This window comes from Stigmatopora nigra, chromosome 8 (genome assembly GCF_051989575.1).
Source record: "Stigmatopora nigra isolate UIUO_SnigA chromosome 8, RoL_Snig_1.1, whole genome shotgun sequence".
Classification (NCBI taxonomy): Eukaryota; Metazoa; Chordata; class Actinopteri; order Syngnathiformes; family Syngnathidae; genus Stigmatopora; species Stigmatopora nigra.
The window spans coordinates 3,554,263-3,571,178 of NC_135515.1; the positions used below are offsets into that span (position 1 = coordinate 3,554,263).

A 16,916-nucleotide genomic window follows, 5' to 3' on the forward strand; every position below is an offset into this window, starting at 1 on the left:
ATATACATATACATATACATATACATATACATATACATATACATATACATATACATATACATATACATATACATATACATATACATATACATATACATATACATATACATATACATATACATATACATATACATATACATATACATATACATATATACATATACATATACATATACATATACATATACATAGCATTCCCCTTTCACATGTCCCCTTCTCATGATATAAATATAGCGTGTCAGCAAGCAATGTACCCCGATAGTCATACAGCGACAGCTATAGAATCTTGAATTTGGCACCTGATTGGGCACCCTGTACACTTTTGAGAACATTTTTTAGACTTTTAAGTGCACCCTATGTAGGTAAATATGTGCTGCGTTGCATTTGTAAGTTTTTTTTTTAATCGCTTAATAAGGGGAGCAATTGGCCGAGGTTGCCAGGTATGGTACAGTAAAAAAATGTCCTAGAGTGTAGCATAGCAACAAACTAAATTGACTGCAGAAGAACATACTTGGCTCAAGAGGCACAGATTGCAGGCATTTATTTTCAATAGAACTGTAAGAGATTTGATAATCAAAAGGATTATTATGAGGTTCAGGAAGAGGTTAACATCGAATATAGTATGCCAAATATTTGAAAACAAACATCCAGGATTATAATGTTTTTTTGCGTTCACTGGGATGAACAGCTGCCATCTGTTAATATCCTTAACATTTCTTAGCACACGTGCGGCAAACATGCGGAGTTATTGGGGAAAATCTGCGCAAAGAGTGGGAACTAACTCACGGGAGAGTCGAATAACCCGTGTTGTCAGATTAAAAAGTCATCAGTTTCAATTTGTACGCCTCCGCGCCACCGAAAGCTTCAAAGCGGCAGCTGTCGGCGCCACTCGGGGGAACGTTTGCCTTGCAGCTGACTAAAGGACGTCCCATCCTGGGAAGTTGGGGTACAGTAGTTGTCAAAAGACTCTTTTAAGCTCTATGTAAAAGGGTGGTATTTATTTTGTAACGCTGTTTTAATCTGTTACTCCAAAAATAGTCGAATCGGGCGCCAATACCATTACCAAATATCAGTGAATGTGTACATAAAATTAAAGGTCGCCGATACAGACAAATTTTTGCAACTATTAAATTGTTGTTCTAAAATTGTAGATTTACGCCTTAATGACAGAATTAGGATTTTTGACAAAAACTCCCTACCCCACAGCAGGTGTACAAAAATAAAGCTCAATATTATCTAATTTCCTAATGCTTTTCAAATAGTATCCTTTTTCAATTATTCATTCTTGCAAAGAAATAAATACCTCGAACAGCATATTAACTATTACTCATTTTCACTTTAACTAACAGTTTGAAACATAAATCGTTGAAAAGGAAGAAGTAATTGAACGTTTTGGCAATTTATTTAGAGCATGTTTTGAAATAAATTGGAACTGCAAAACAAAAACTTGCCAGATTTTTAAAACTTCCGTAGTTTTGATACAAACTAGGTAGTTAGTATTATGGTTCCAGTTCAAATTATGACTCTTACACTTCCTTATTACATTTGAATTTCTGGCAAAATGGATACATGCCAAGTCTTCCTTATGGGAATTGATTGGTGCAATTTCACAGAAACCGAAGTTCTTGCAACTCCCAAACTTTGGTACCTCAGCTGTGCTGTGATGCAGTAATGAGGTCCTGATACTAATGAAAACTGACAAGCACTACATGCCTGTGGCCAGCAGAATACACCAGGCGGGCGGGGGAGGCGTAAACTGCCACCAAGTTGAACGCGACTCAGGCGGCGTCCACCTTACGGCTCTCTCGGCCACGGCGCACGGCTGGAAATCGACGCTGGCGGCGGCTTAAGAGGAGATTTAAGGGGGATAGTGCGGGGAAAACATTGCTAATCCCCAAATTGAGAGGCGTAATCTGGGCGGGAGATTGACTGGCCAAGACCTACATTGCACTCTGACAGAATCTCGACTCTCTTGACCAACATTTATGACCCCAGGGAGCAATTTACAGCCAAGGAAAGCAAAGCCCATTGGGATTGGTTGATGAAGTAGGAACAACGTGGCCCGGCTAGTCGAGATGACCTGTTCGTCTCTCATTGATTTCTACTGATCACAATCTTATTTGCCAATTTAAATGCTAATGATACTTTTAATTGCACTCCGACTGGTGATGAAAGCAAAATGATTTCCAGGAGGCAATTACTTTCCCGCTTTGTCTCACGGATGGCCACATACACACACAAAAAAAACCCCCCACAAGAATGCAACAACTGTCTTTTTTGTTCTTGGATAAGTTTATCAAAAATAATTCTGGACGTGGAGAAGAATACTTTGTAATTATACACATTTGGCTCATATCCAGACCTCAGGCATTGGTAGATTAGATATAATATACACGGCTATGACAAGATAACACCAAGAGACACGGAATTCACAATTAAGCAGCGATTTAGAGCCAGGTTACATCACTGACACTTTGTTACAAAGCTGCAAACTACAAGATGTCAACATTGCAACAATTTTGCACGAGATTTTGACATTAAAGGCCGCCCACTTACATCAGAAGATACTTTACTGAATTCAATAACGTCACTGACCCACAACAAGGCGTCCTTTTCTTTGTAAAATAAACCAAAAACACAGTTTGAATCCCATTTCACTGTGGTCAGAAAGCCAGAGTCAATTTTCAACCCCTTTTTTTTTGCTGCTATGTTGAGTACTCACTCTTTTCTTACATTGAAAATGTCAATTTAGTATTCCGAGTTGTATCCTAATACTGTTTTCCATCGAGTCAGACACCCTCTGCCAGAATCCCTACTTTCGATTACACCATTGGTTTCAACTTTGCAGAGGCAAACCATTACACTGATTATTTTTACTGTATACTTTCAATAATTATGGATATGTGCGAGTCTTCACTTATTTTTTAACACTCCTTAACAAGATATAATTTAATTAGTATGTAAAATTCGGTGATAGTGGGACTTTAACATGTAGTCACAACTATAACAAAGCATCTATTTAAACACAATTTTCAACAGTGATGACATCAAAAAGTCATTACATTTTTATAGACTATGCATTTTATCTTATTTTTTCCTTATAAACCTCAAAATCACTAGTTATGATCAGAAAACCATCGTTTTTTTTATCTGAAATGTAAATATTATGTGTATTATACATGAAACACAATTGGTGACCTTCCCTTCTAAATGCCAGTGTGAATATATTGAACAAGGTTCTATGACTGTGTTGTATGGATGCATGTTTCCACCAGACGTGAACATCCTTCAACATTGACTTTTTTTGTCTGAACAACATCTTCTTTCCTGTTTAAGTCGTGTCCTTTCAGTACCGTCTGTAAAAAATATGCTGACAACAACCAACGTCAACAGGATTTCTTGTACCGCATTTACAAGTGCAACGGCGGCTGTGTCCAAGTGATTTATTCCACCCAACGTCAGCAACTGTGTCAATGTCAGGATGGCGAGAGTAAAAATTCATTTCGCAAGGCGGCGTGCCGATGCCACGTTTACCATTGTGGACGCAATTTCAAGCGTTGTGTGTTGGCGGCTCGTAAATCACGGCCTGGGTGAGCAAGACCGATGAAAACATTCTTTCCTGACGATAGTTTTTGACAAACGCCCGTCTGTTTTGATAATCATTAGACGCTCGAGTCGCTTAACGGTCGCGTGATTTATTTGCCTTGACCGAGCGACGGTCGACTGAAGCGAACACAATCAACTGTGTTGTCTACTTTGCTCGTTTTGTAGCATTCCGCTTGGCTGTCCCGGTTCAAGTGTGTGTAATCAACTTTCATCAACAGTGATAATCATGTTTCAGTGCTGTTGATGGCAAGACCCTCCCAGTCAGGATGGATTGGACGTCTATCCTACTCAGTCAGTCAACAAGAGTTTTATACCGGTGATTTACAAGGCCTAGGCATATCAGAAAATATGTCTGATTGTCAAGGGATGGCAGTACCTCTGTCCACTTTTATTTGTTTTTTGTGTTTTACAGCCTCTCTATTTTTTTAAATGACATTTTAATATTTCTTAATACATTCCTTTTTACTTTACTTTGTACTTTATACGTTAATGATGAGTGATGAGTATGTTAATACTTTAGTCCTTTTTTCCTGTTTATGTTTCATATGTACTGTTAACGGATGCACTTTTTTATATGTATCGTATCTTGTGCTGACCCGGCCCATCTTTCAAATTTTTAAAGTCAATGTGGCCCCCGGGCCAAAAAGTTTGTCCACCCTTAATCCATCCACTACTCTTCACAGTCCTAGTGTCTTATAGTGGTACTATACTAGTGCTTTATGTTCTGAAAAAAGCTCACAGGTGATGCAAAATACAGATTTTAGATCTTTTCTTTTAATCAGCCACACGGATGCGTATTGTAATATTGAACCGCGGATCGTCTCCATAAATGTGATGTGATAACTGGTAAATTATTCCGCCAAGTACCCACTGGAAGCAAAGATACTAACACGCGTCCTTCTACTGATAAAACTAATGAGCCTCCAACATTCACTTGATTAAACATCTGAACACATTTCATCTTAAGACACTGAACAGAGTGGACATTTCAAGTTCCAAGTTACATTACGACAACAGCGCATGCACAGTTACACACTACAGAAAAATCTTTTTATCATGCATGGGAGACGACAATCATGCACAGCAGATAAGCAAGGGGGGCGGTTGGAGGGGCGGGGGGTTTAAGAACGACAGACAAAAGGAAGAAGAGGAGGTTGCACTACTCTTAACAAATGAATTTATCGGAAAGATTGGGTTTATGGGAAGATTAACAGCAGCCAAATCCTCTATCAGATCAGAGATCTTTTTCCTCCGATTAGCAACTTGATTTTTGATATGTTTGCCATTAGCCTGCCGAGCTCACCCGATCAGATAAACTTCAAGCTTTGAGTCCCTCTTAAGGCTTTTTTTAAGGGAGTCTGATTATCGGAGTTTATCAAAGGAGACAGATTTGTTTGAACAAAGTTTGACATCAAACTTGTGGTGGTGAAACCAAGAAAACACCCCTCTACACGCCCCATTTGTTTTTTTTTTTTTTTACAGCGGCGTGCTTAAATATGTCACTTGCAGGCCGCCATTGGAGGCGGGCAATAGAATAGAGGATCCGGGGGTGCAAGGTTGGGCGGGGGACAGACTGGGATCAGGCGCCTCTACTTTCCTTGTGGCGGACTCTGGCTTCTCTGCAGCCTGTGTCACGCAACTGTCAGTTACAGCGGCCACGGCGATGCTGAGGGTGGCGAGAGTGGGAAAACAGACAAGAGAAAGAGATAGATAGACAGATAGATAGTTACTTGCACGTCACAGTGAGAAGGACAGATTAGCAAAAGGGTAGCGAGTGGGAGACAGAAAGAAGTAGTGGTGGTGGGGGGTCTGAAGGGGTGCGTGATAAGAGGCTACTGCACTTGGTTTAGACTCGGTGCTTCCAGAGTCAAGACACAAAGTATTTTTTCGCAGTACAATTGCACTTGAACATAAGTCTCGCCATCCAAAGAATGCACAATGAAGAGATGGTTTTCGGAAAAACAACATACATAAGCGCCCCGAAAAAATGTACTATAGTAAGTTTAGTCATGGCTTATTTAATTCCATCCTACACAGGTGCACCATAATACCATTTTTCTTTACTGATTTTGAAACCTAATTATTTGTTTGGAGATATACTATTTTTCTAGTAAATAATTAGATGCATAATTCTACTATACTCTGTCTGTAAAATCTCCTATAATGTTGTCATTTGGGGTCTAAATTCATCATCCGAGTCAATTTTATAATCTGAAATATTCCAAAATAAAGGCTGTAAGCCTTTTCAAAGTCCCTCTCCCGGAATCCATATCTTCAATTATGCCATTGGTTTCAACTATGCAGAGGCAAACCGTTACATAAATTATTCTTACAGTCAAACACACACAAAAATGAATTGTATCCGTCTTGGTCATTAATTTTAGACAAGATTCTATCATTTAATGAGTCTAAAAAGTCCTGATAGTAGAACTTTAAGTTCTATTTCTCATCTTATTTTGTGAACTGATCCAGAGTAAACATTCCACTTTCACTTTGCAAAATTTCCCTGGACTTATTCATATTAGGAGCAACATTTCCCACCAGAATTGCTCTTTCCATTTTTTGGGGGAGAGCATGGCAGTAACCTGGGCAACAAGCTATCTGCAAAGACCAGGTGTCTGCGACAGGGACAATTAGTAGGATACGACGTGAGCTCTCACATTTTCAAGCACGTGGCTTTTGCAGTTCTCCGAATAAACAGATGGCCTTTGCTCCATCCCCTTTCACAAACGTATTTATATTAATTTTAGCTCGGTGACTTGTTTCCTCTCAGCTACAGCCCTCGGCTACTTCGGCTGTTTCGGCAGCTGGCTGAGTTGAAGGTTTTATGAACTTTATGCTTTATAAAAAAGGCAGATTAGCTGATAAACTTTAAAAGCAAGCTTTCCATCTCTAAAAAATGTTACACTGGAATCCCAACAATAAACAGCACATTGATCCACATGTTTTTTTAAAAGATGAATTTGTATTAAGAATTTATCTTGACTTTTTCTGATAGTGAAGATTAAAAATTTAAAATAAAGACTTGTAAAGGCACTTTAATCAGATGGAAGATAAACTAGATCAAATAAATGAACTAAATCTTGCCCTTATTAAATACACTAATCAAATATTTTGTAAGATTTAGTTAGTACTTGTTTTTTGTTTTTAGGGTTCACAGTGTAATGAACCTTTTGAAAACTCAGTATTAGAGTCTTTGAGGGACTGATGAATATTAAATAACTATACTAAGTTTTCATCTGCATATAGCGAATCAAATATAAATGGACATATCACAGAAATTGATTTGAAAATATATTTTTTTAAGCTTTGCTCTGAAAACCACTCAACCTACCACACTTGTTTTCCAATGCAGTTTTTGTATTGAGGTCAGTGTTGAGTCACACTAGATGAAAGTTTCTCAAGGTAAATTGTATAATTACAAAAATCCTAGAAAACAATGATTTCACACACAACCTTTTGCACATGAATGATGGGTAGGTCATATCAGGTGCATTCACAAGTATCACACACCTGCAATAAGCAGGTGCATGTCAATGTTCCCTCTAATTTTTCATGTAAAACATGCTGTAAAACACAAAAAATATAAGAGTGGACAGAGCTACTGCCATTGGCTGCCACGTAAACGGCGCCATCATGGGGAAAGGGTTAAAAAAAGTTTGAATTTAATTTACTGCGCGCCATATGATTGCTGCTGCGCAGAGAAGACGAGATCAGTGCGCCATTGCGCACCTTAGAGAGAACATTGATCTTGTCATCAAGTGAAAAATTACTAACTATGTGCTACTGAGGTCAATACATATAAAATATAATTTTTTGTTAAGGACTTACTTAAATATTTGGCCTTATTAAATAAAATCTGTTCAGTTCTACCATCACACTTGTTGAATAGTAGTCAGTAATCACTGTTTTAGATTTCAAAGAAAAATCTCACTACCTCCCATATTGCCATGGCAGAAAAATTAAAATGGCCAAATAATATTATAAAACCACTTAGAAGTGACCCTCCATTTTTTTTTCCTGCCGCCAGCAGACTGACTAACAGCATGATTCTCAGGATGAATGGGAGGGAGGCGGCAGCCTCTATGCACTATTAACTTCTAGCGAATGGTGTTTTTGTGTCTTTCAAAGCCCTCAATTCTCCGGAGGGACGACATGAGTTCACATCTAATCTCCCGCCTGCCTCCCCTACCCGACAACACTCTTTTTGGCAAAAGGCTCTCGCTACTCACAGGTCATTATCTGTCTCCGTACGGGTCTTCTGCTGGCGCCGGTGGACCATGACCACGGTGACGGCCACGCCAATGATGAGGCCGATGGCCACGATGCCTCCCAGGATCCCGATAACGCCGCCCGGGGGGCCCCGCGCCATCGGTTTCTCTGCACATGCGGCAAAAGAGGAAAAACAGTGTCAGCATGAAGCTCAGAAAGAAGAAGAACTGTTGCTGAGCCACCGGGGATTACAAAATGGCAGGGAAGAATGGTGACATGTGGTGGGATTCATTCACAGTGGATATGAGAGAGAAAAAAAGTCCTGAACTATGCCCGGTTAGAGAATTTGTCTACAAATAGGCAAAGCATTTCAAAAATATAAAAATAAAAATGTCAAGGGGAACCACATTATTATTATTTTCTCGCATATAAGCCGTACCCTTAAAAATGCCTTAAAAAAATCGTAAAAATGTACGATTTCTCTCGTATAAGCCGCCCCCTGATTAACAATTTTCACCACCATATTCATTATTTTAATAGGGAGTACAAATGTGTTACTTTGAACAGAAAATCTTCAGAAAAATGATTGCAAGTGGTATTTCTGAGCTACTGTATGAATCGAAAGGACCACCTGCTGGTTTACACATTGCAAAAGGGTGTTACCTGCACTTAAATCAGGGGTGTCCAAACTTTTTGCAAAGAGGGCCAGATTTGGTAAGGTGAAAATGTGTGCGGGCCGACTTTTAGCCTGACATTCTTTGAACCATTAACATTAAATGCAAATTAACTTTTTGGGATTTTTTTTTTAATTACAAATGGCATACTTTTACTTTTACATTTTTTTTACATTTAGGTTTTTACCGAAATCACAAACCACAAAAAATTAAGAAAACTCAAGGATATCTAAGTTCATGTGAAACATCACATATTATTCACTATTATATGCTCACTGTAGGAACAGTGCTGAAAACAAAACAATGATCACTGCATATTCAAACTGTGATTTTGACCATCACAAAAAAAATAATGAACTGAGATTTAAGAATTTATTCAACTCAGAGGACTTAACAAATATCTTGCCTGCACTAATGTGAAGGGTGATACTGGGATCTTGACTGCAGTATGTAGTCCAGGTCTTCATCGCACGCTAACGAGAAAAAGTCAAACTCAGTTCCTTTTGCCTCTAACTGTCTCTTAATATCTAATGAAACGTCTTCAATTCTCCGTGCCACAGTATTACGAGCCAGGCAAATATTGGCAAACTCTTGCTTCTTCGCGGGACAAATTTTCTCAACCATTTTCATTACACAGTCTTTAATAAATTCACCGTCACTGAAAGGTTTGCAGTGCTTTGCAATTAGCGTTGCCACTTCGTAGCTTGCCTTTGTGGCATTTTCATTTGACTCACGGGCTCTTGTGAAAAAGCTTTGCTGTGCCGTTAAAACAGCTTCCAGTTGCTTCACTTTTTCACCGCGTTCGTTCCCAGTTAGCTTGTCGTAGCTAGCATGTTTCGTCTGGTAGTGCCTCTTAATGTTGAATTCCTTGAAAACAGCCACAGTCTCTTGGCAAATTAGGCAGACACAGTTGTTTCGTATTTCAGTGAAAAAATACTCAAATTTCCACTTCTCCTGGATGCGGCGGCCCTCCCGGTCAACTTCCCTTTTTTTGTTTACATGTTAGAAATGGGCTGGGCTGAAACAATGACGCAAGGGTCACGGCGGCCAGAGTGCGGCCACAGGGCTACTGCCATCTTCTGGTGAAGTGAAAAATAGCTTTTTGTACACATTTATTTTATACTGTGGTCAACAGTGCTGGCGGGCCGTGTATTATTTATTTCATGATAGAGGCCGTGGGCCGGTAAAAATTTGTCCACGGGCCTTATTTGGCCCGCGGGCCGGACTTTGGACATGCCTGACTTAAATAAATTCAAAAATGAAGTCATGTGACCAGTACAACCAGCAACTGTGTCCATAGCGGTGTAGTTTGTCATCACAAGAGAAGATGAAACAGGTAAATCTTCATTTTTCAGTAAGAATAATCGCTACCAGCCTTCTGGTCCTAAAAAATGGACTGGACATCTTTCCACATCAATGGCAGCAATGACTTAATATGGGAGAAAAGTTTTATAAAATGCTGTGAATTCCCTTTGCTTTATACTTCAGACAGTTCAACTATACACACAAGGACCCCTGACTATACACCAGAGAGCCTGACTCAATAATAAAAGTACTTTGGATCATGGAAGCATACGGTTGGGAGGAAAAGTAGCAGCTGTTGAAGACATTTTTACAAGAAATATGCATGAGCATATGGTTATTTTTAATAGTATAGGCACTGTATGCTTGTATATCTATATAGGCATACAAGCATATTCAATTAGACTTTGCTATTTTGCCAAAAATGACATCTAATTGAACAGTAACGTTCAATAATGTGCAGTCGCTACGGCAACCATTCATGCTGACACTCACTTAGTGGTGCTTCCATCTAATTTTGGGTAGTTTTCTCTTTAAAACAGTGTAAAATAATAATAATAAAATGTTCAGAATATCTCCAACTCTAAAACCCTAGATAATTTTTCAATTCCAACTTTGAGAAAGAGCCTCGTGTGTCTCCTTTGATAAGTTTTTCTGAAGTTTCCACGAGTTGTGCAGCATGTCAAAGCTTTCTGTGCGGGAATCCTCACCAGAGACCAATCAATGACTAAGGGCTGCAAAGTCTCGCCATTTCCACTTTGATGGGAAGCACCGCCCTCATGATGAGACTATTACGATCCTTCCCCGCGGTGACAAGGCATGGCCTCGCTTGCCTGCCAGCTCGATTCACTGCCCATAATCGTGGCTCCTCAGAGAACCATTTCTCAGATGAGCACGTGATAACATCCTAATGAGTCCGTGGATGCAACTATGGCCGCAAAAAGTTGACTAGCAGGTTCTTCAGAGACAAAAAGTTCCGAGTTTTCAGGAGGCTGGTGATGTAGAGCTTGTTTTATCTTGTCTCCATCCATTTGAACAGGGATGTGACATTGAGTGATATCTTTTCACTACCACTAGGGGCGCTAAAGGTCCAATACAGTTTGACTACAGGGCAAACATTTAGATTTTGATGTCAGCATGTTTCATAAATGGATAGATATTGATGATCATAAAACAGCAACGCAATGGATATTGCTACACAGCCTCAGGAACACATAAGAAAACTTTTGGCAGTCATCAGTTTATTAGAACGTCTACATATTCAAGTTTAAACCAGATGATTGATTATTATATTTCATAATAGTAATATTCTAGATCAGATGACAAAATCACGCAACATAACCACAATTTAAATTGCACGTTCTTGGGATTTTCAAATGCTGATTTCAAGCAACAAGCGTTATTAACCCACGCCAAAACTTTTTACATGGTGGCGATGAGCAATGATGCTAAGGGACTTTTGGTTTCCAATAGTAAATCGATGAGGCTAGATTTTTCAAGGCGGAATCGGCGGCGTAAGTAACGGAGCAGAAAGGCCAACTGGTGCAATGCCAGTCCTAATAGGCACGCATCTAGCCATAATACATGGTGTCTAGATAAAAGTACCATAACGGCGTGCAGAGAAATAAAATTAACGGTTAGATCTGATCTTATATATTAGCGATGGTTACTGATCTCAATGTAATAACAACTTAACAATGCTATTTTGTTATTTTGACCACAAATACATTAGATATTGCAAATAACTTACGGGATTTGACACGAACTCGAAAGCATGGTTACTTAGCGTCAGTCGCATGGAAGATGCTTACTTCCTCCAGGCGATGATTAATGACGTAATAATACTACAAGGTCAAACAAGGTGATTGATTGGTTTCTGAAGGGAAAGGGCGGGGACAAAATATGTCGACCAATCGAATTCAATTGAATGCAGGCAGAGAATGTGTCTGTGATATGAAGTAAACAAACAAATAATACAATATAATAAAAACAAATATGTATTCAAATGAAATAAAGAGAAAACTATTTAAACATCGATTTAGATGAGTGCAAGTAGTTTTACTTCTGTAATTCACAATAGGGTTGAATAAAGAGTTTTATGTTGAAGTATTGATTCCTCAATATATTTCTTTTTAAGGCTCCTTATTTTGCAATAGTGCCCAACTTAATTACATTGAGAGCCTTATTTACCCTGCAGGAAAATGGCAAAATATCTCACAACCTTGCATTACAAGTGCACTTTAAAATGTCATCAAAACAAAATAACATTTTTATATGAAAACAACCCACTGAACTCTTTCATAACGTGTATTGCAACTAAATCCACAACTGATTTTCAACTATGTCCCGCAGACGCCGCTGTGACATTACAATTGATTTACGATAAGTGAAAAACAGTCAAGCGTGCACACCACTCCTCCCCGGTGGCGCACTTGACCTTGACTTATTTGCCAACCTAAGCGTGAATAAGAATAAACATCGTACATGTTATTCTGCCAATCTACCCCCTCCCCCCCAAAAAAAATTCTGAATAAATAACAAGATGTATTTTCAATGGCACACAATCAACTGTAGGAAAAGCTGTACGGAAAATGAATGGATGAATGAATGTGTTTTCAAGCCTTTACAGACTTCCCATTCATTTGTCCACCTTCACTATTATTTTTCCAGTTTCTTGCAAGGTAGCTGCAACTAGTACCACCATTATTCACAGTTTCACTCGATATAGAAGCGATTTTTTTCTGCTTTCTGCAGCACGCAAACATCTGCGGCTCCCTGTCAGCTCAGTCGGGGTCCAGAGCGCCATGATAAATACGTCACGGGGCATCAAGCTCCTACTCAGCCCCTCAGGTGCAACCGTCTCTCAGCGAGGGGTATTCGAGGCCTGCACTATCGTCATGGCCTCTAATCCACCGGAATTTGGACGCGGTTGTAGTTAAACTGAGCGTGGAAAACGGTCGAGGATGATTATACAAGTGTTATAAACTACCTGGATGTCTTATAAGAGGTTTTGAAATAAAATGTATTATTATTAGCTGTGTCTAATAGTTAAAAACTGACTTTTCAGTTGTTTTATATAAATAACAATGTCTCCAGAGTGCCTATATAACTATCAAGTGTAATATTCATAACCAATAAATCCCTTAGAGTAGAAAACTGCACCCACTGTGTTTACATTTACCTGCTGCTAAATAGGTAATGGTATAAATTCAATATTGTGAGATGTAGAGCTCATAGTGGGTGGTAAGAAATGTGTCAATGTTTCAATGTGCTGCTGTAGAATTCTTAAAGGTTAGAAATGGAATGGTTAGAGTTGAGTTTTTGTATTACTTGGTAAGCAAGATGAGACTTTCTACACTGTAATATGCATAGTCTGCCTTCCCAAAATGTCACTTCATTGGAATTTACAGTGTTTTCAAATTGTATTGAAGAAATTACAGCAGCCATGCAATTATCTGTAGCTAAATTGCCTCTATAAATCACAAGAGGAAGGAATTAAAACTCATGCATACATACAATGTATACATATCCCGACCCAGAGGCGGATTTAATGTGAACAGGGTCTGGGGGCAATGGATGTCAATGAGCCCCCTTGGTGAAAACAGAATTATTTTAACAGTCAAATACTAATTTGAGCACAATTTTAAACTTTTGCATTAAAAAATAAGCATTTTCAGTCAGTCTGGATGCCAAATCCTTGAGTTTTAAGATGTTTGAATCACCCAAAATAACTCCTTGCCCTACACGGAGTTCTAAAAAGAAATGTCAAATCAATATAAGGTTTTAACCATCGAAAATTTGTATATTGGCACTTTAGAGCCCAACAGTTTTTTTCTGCCGACATAAAAAAACACCTGTTCGAGGTCTTTTTCACTTCACCACATGTTGTGGCTTTATTTGTGCAGTCCCAGCAGGACGTGATCACCGTTTTGAGCAAATCTGGCAACCGAAAATCGATGAATGCATCCCTCCTACCATTGTTGCCACTGGACATTTATTTTTGAATAACTACACATGGCTTCAAACAGCAATTGAAGCCTTGTTTTTTTTTTTTATTATGGGATGGCCTGTCGTGTTAGTATGCTCTTCTTGAACGAGTTAGTCACGCATACCAAAGGGAGCAGGTGGGAATTTAAAAAAGGCTGAGAGGGCCACCTGGAATAGGAATTCTAAAAACAATAGCTGACAAACAAGCGTGGGCTCACTAACCTTCATAAATCATAACAAAAAGATCAAAAATAGTAATCTATTACTCGTGTTAGTACTACAAAGAAACCCAGCCACTGTCGGTATCCCAATTCAGGTATTTAGTAGCCTTTATCGCCTCATTGGCGAATTATGTGGACCTTATGTGTGTGTAAAACAGCAATCTGTTTGCAATTAATCTACAAAACACCCCTTAAAGCACCAACACACACATATGCACACACACATTTGGGTAAATGGTGCAGGGCAGGCCAATAAAAAGATAGAAATGCGCCTTAATGGAGTTCATAAATCTGTATTTCATGCTGCCAACTGAAAAGGGGGAGCCCCTCCCCCTTTTTTTATTGGAGTTAGGAGTTAACCTCGTTAAAGTTTCCAGAGCTCGATCCTTTGGGAACTGGAGCTTGCTGATGTCACCTACTTTTTATTTGCAAGTATATACTGAGTCCTCTTGAGGGGAATTCTCACATGACCATGGGTATAGTTGCTGTTCTACACCAGCCAATAGAGGGCAGCACCTGATTAGCTAGGTATTGGGAGAAGGGGGTGAATACTTTATAGTTTGGTTGTCTAACTTTTTTTTTGTTATAGGCTAGATCAGAGTTTGTTTTTCTTTGGTTCTGCCAAAAACGAATGTTTTCCTACTACAACTTGTATAATTAATCGACAACTATCCGATAAGAAAATGGCAACCAAGTCGCTTAATCTGGATACGACGCTAAAAAACAAAGAGAATCCATTTAAAGGCAAATGTTTTCCACTATATTACCCCTATATATTCTTTCCCCAATATTTTTTTGTTAAAAATACATATTTTATTTTTATCCATTTAAATTGTATGTACAAACAAAAAGGAAAAACAGAAGATAATCAATTTAATGGCATTTTTTCCACTATATTTCTCCTATATATATTTTTTCCCATTAATTTTAAAATACTTTTTTTTTTACCCATTTAAATTTTATGTACAAACAAAAACAGATAAAAAAAACACGTAAAGACCAGACTACCCTAACTTATCCTAACGTGTCCTATCTTGTCTCGTCCTACCGGTTATTTGGCGCACCCCCTCGTAAAAAAAAAATCAATGAATACAATAAAAAAATATCCCAATTTAAAAACAACACCTGACGACATAGTGCCGCAAGCATTTCCTGTCTTTATGTTGTTCTCGCCGTCACCCCCGCCACCACACGGCTGAATAAACATCCACTGAGCTCTCGTTACAGGCCCCCCTGCGGACTTAACAATTGCTGGCTCAACTGTACATCCATCCAAGCAATGTGGACAACTAATCAGCCCGCGAGGAATAATCGTGTTGGAAATTAAGTTTAGGCCCTTTGGCTTGATGGACGTCATTGACCAGTTGACGTTTTGATGAAACAAATGGTCAACTACTTTATTTATCTCATTCAAATTGCCATTATTGGCAGCCAATGAGTTAATTATTTGGATGACTTTTAGTATTGTAGTCAATTTGGGCTATTTGTGTTGGTTTTGGGGGAGTCATTTAGTTCATTTAAGAGTATGTTAGTAATTTATAAGGAGTACTTTACAACCTTTATTAGTCATTGGGTCGCTATAGGGAGTATTTAAACAGATTAAAGAGCGTAAGATAAATTTTAGGTACTATTGAAGTACCTTTGGGAGTATTTAGGTAACTTCAAGGAAGTATTTATGTAGAATAAAGATAAATGCAGTTTAATGGAGTATTTTATTGGACTTAGGCGTGTTTAGGTGCCTGAGCTATAAGTGTGAGTATTTAAATAACTGTAGGAAAGTATTTCAGTAGGTTGAAGTTCAACTTTGTGAATCATTTAATGGGATTTGGAAGTGTTTAGGACATTTTTGGGAAGTATTTTAGGATGTATGTGCATTTTATGGAGTATATGAGTAAGGGAAGTAGAGTTTTTAAGAGTTTTGTTAGTGTTTAAGTCTCGAGTATTGTAGTGATTTTAGCAGTAGTATTTAGGTAACTGATAGGGTGTATATGAGTAAATCTAAGAGTATTTTGGTAAGTGGTAGGGAGTAGATGAGTAAATTTAAGAATATTTTGTTAACTGGTAGGAAGTAGATGAGTAAATTTAAGTATGAGTGAGTATTTTGTTAACTGGTAGGGAGTAGATGAGTAAATTTAAGTATGAGTGAGTATTTTGTTAACTGGTAGGGAGTAGATGAGTAAATTTAAGTATGAGTGAGTATTTTGTTAACTGGTAGGGAGTAGATGAGTAAATTTAAGTATGAGTGAGTATTTTGTTAACTGGTAGGGAGTAGATGAGTAAATTTAAGAGTATTTTGTAAGTAATAGGTAGTTTAGGAGATTTGTTAGTGTTTAAGTGTCTTTAAGGAGTATGGCTTTAGTTGTAGTAGTATTCAGGTAAGTATTTCTGTATGGTTAAGACATATTGGAAGTATTTCAGTATATTGATGATTATGTTGGTCAGTTTTTGATTACACCGAGTAATATTTTAGCCATATTGTCCACAAAAACTGGGGTCTACAGTCTTTTCCTGTTGGTGATCATGGTGGTCCCCAGAGGTCCTAAAATTCGAGAGGCACTACTTCAACTCCTCAATGACACTCCACTTGACTTTGCTTTGTACTATAGAAACAGTACTTCCATTTCAGGCCATCTAAAAAAGTGCTGCCCCTCTCTAGGTATCAACTAGGGGGCGCCGATTCCTCCTTGGCAAGTAAAAGCCCCCAAAATGAACCTGTACTAAAAAAAAAAGTATGTCAATGTCATATTATCTTCCCGCTGCTCTGATTCGACACACGGGACCCCCGTTACAGTAGCCAGGGAACAAGTGCATGCATCATCATCACTAATCTCCAAACCAGATTCCATGGCTCCATCAAATGAGCTCCTTTTCTCACTCCCTATTTCCCCTTCTTCTTCTTCCTCTTTCATGTCCC

General features: G+C 38.5%; 1 protein-coding gene across 4 annotated transcripts in view; it reads right to left on the reverse strand.

Annotated features, from left to right (window-relative positions):
- The window catches only part of nectin1b (nectin cell adhesion molecule 1b), a 136,375-nt gene that overhangs the window by 19,330 nt on the left and 100,129 nt on the right, over nt 1–16,916 (reverse strand). For 3 of the 4 annotated variants that reach the window (XM_077722010.1, XM_077722011.1, XM_077722013.1), the window contains 2 exons: nt 7,839–7,986; nt 5,202–5,272 (listed from right to left, as the gene is read on the reverse strand). In XM_077722010.1, the coding sequence (XP_077578136.1) occupies nt 5,202–5,272; nt 7,839–7,986 (219 nt within the window). The remainder of the gene's footprint in view (nt 1–5,201; nt 5,273–7,838; nt 7,987–16,916) is intronic. The other variant, XM_077722012.1, reaches the window with a different exon arrangement.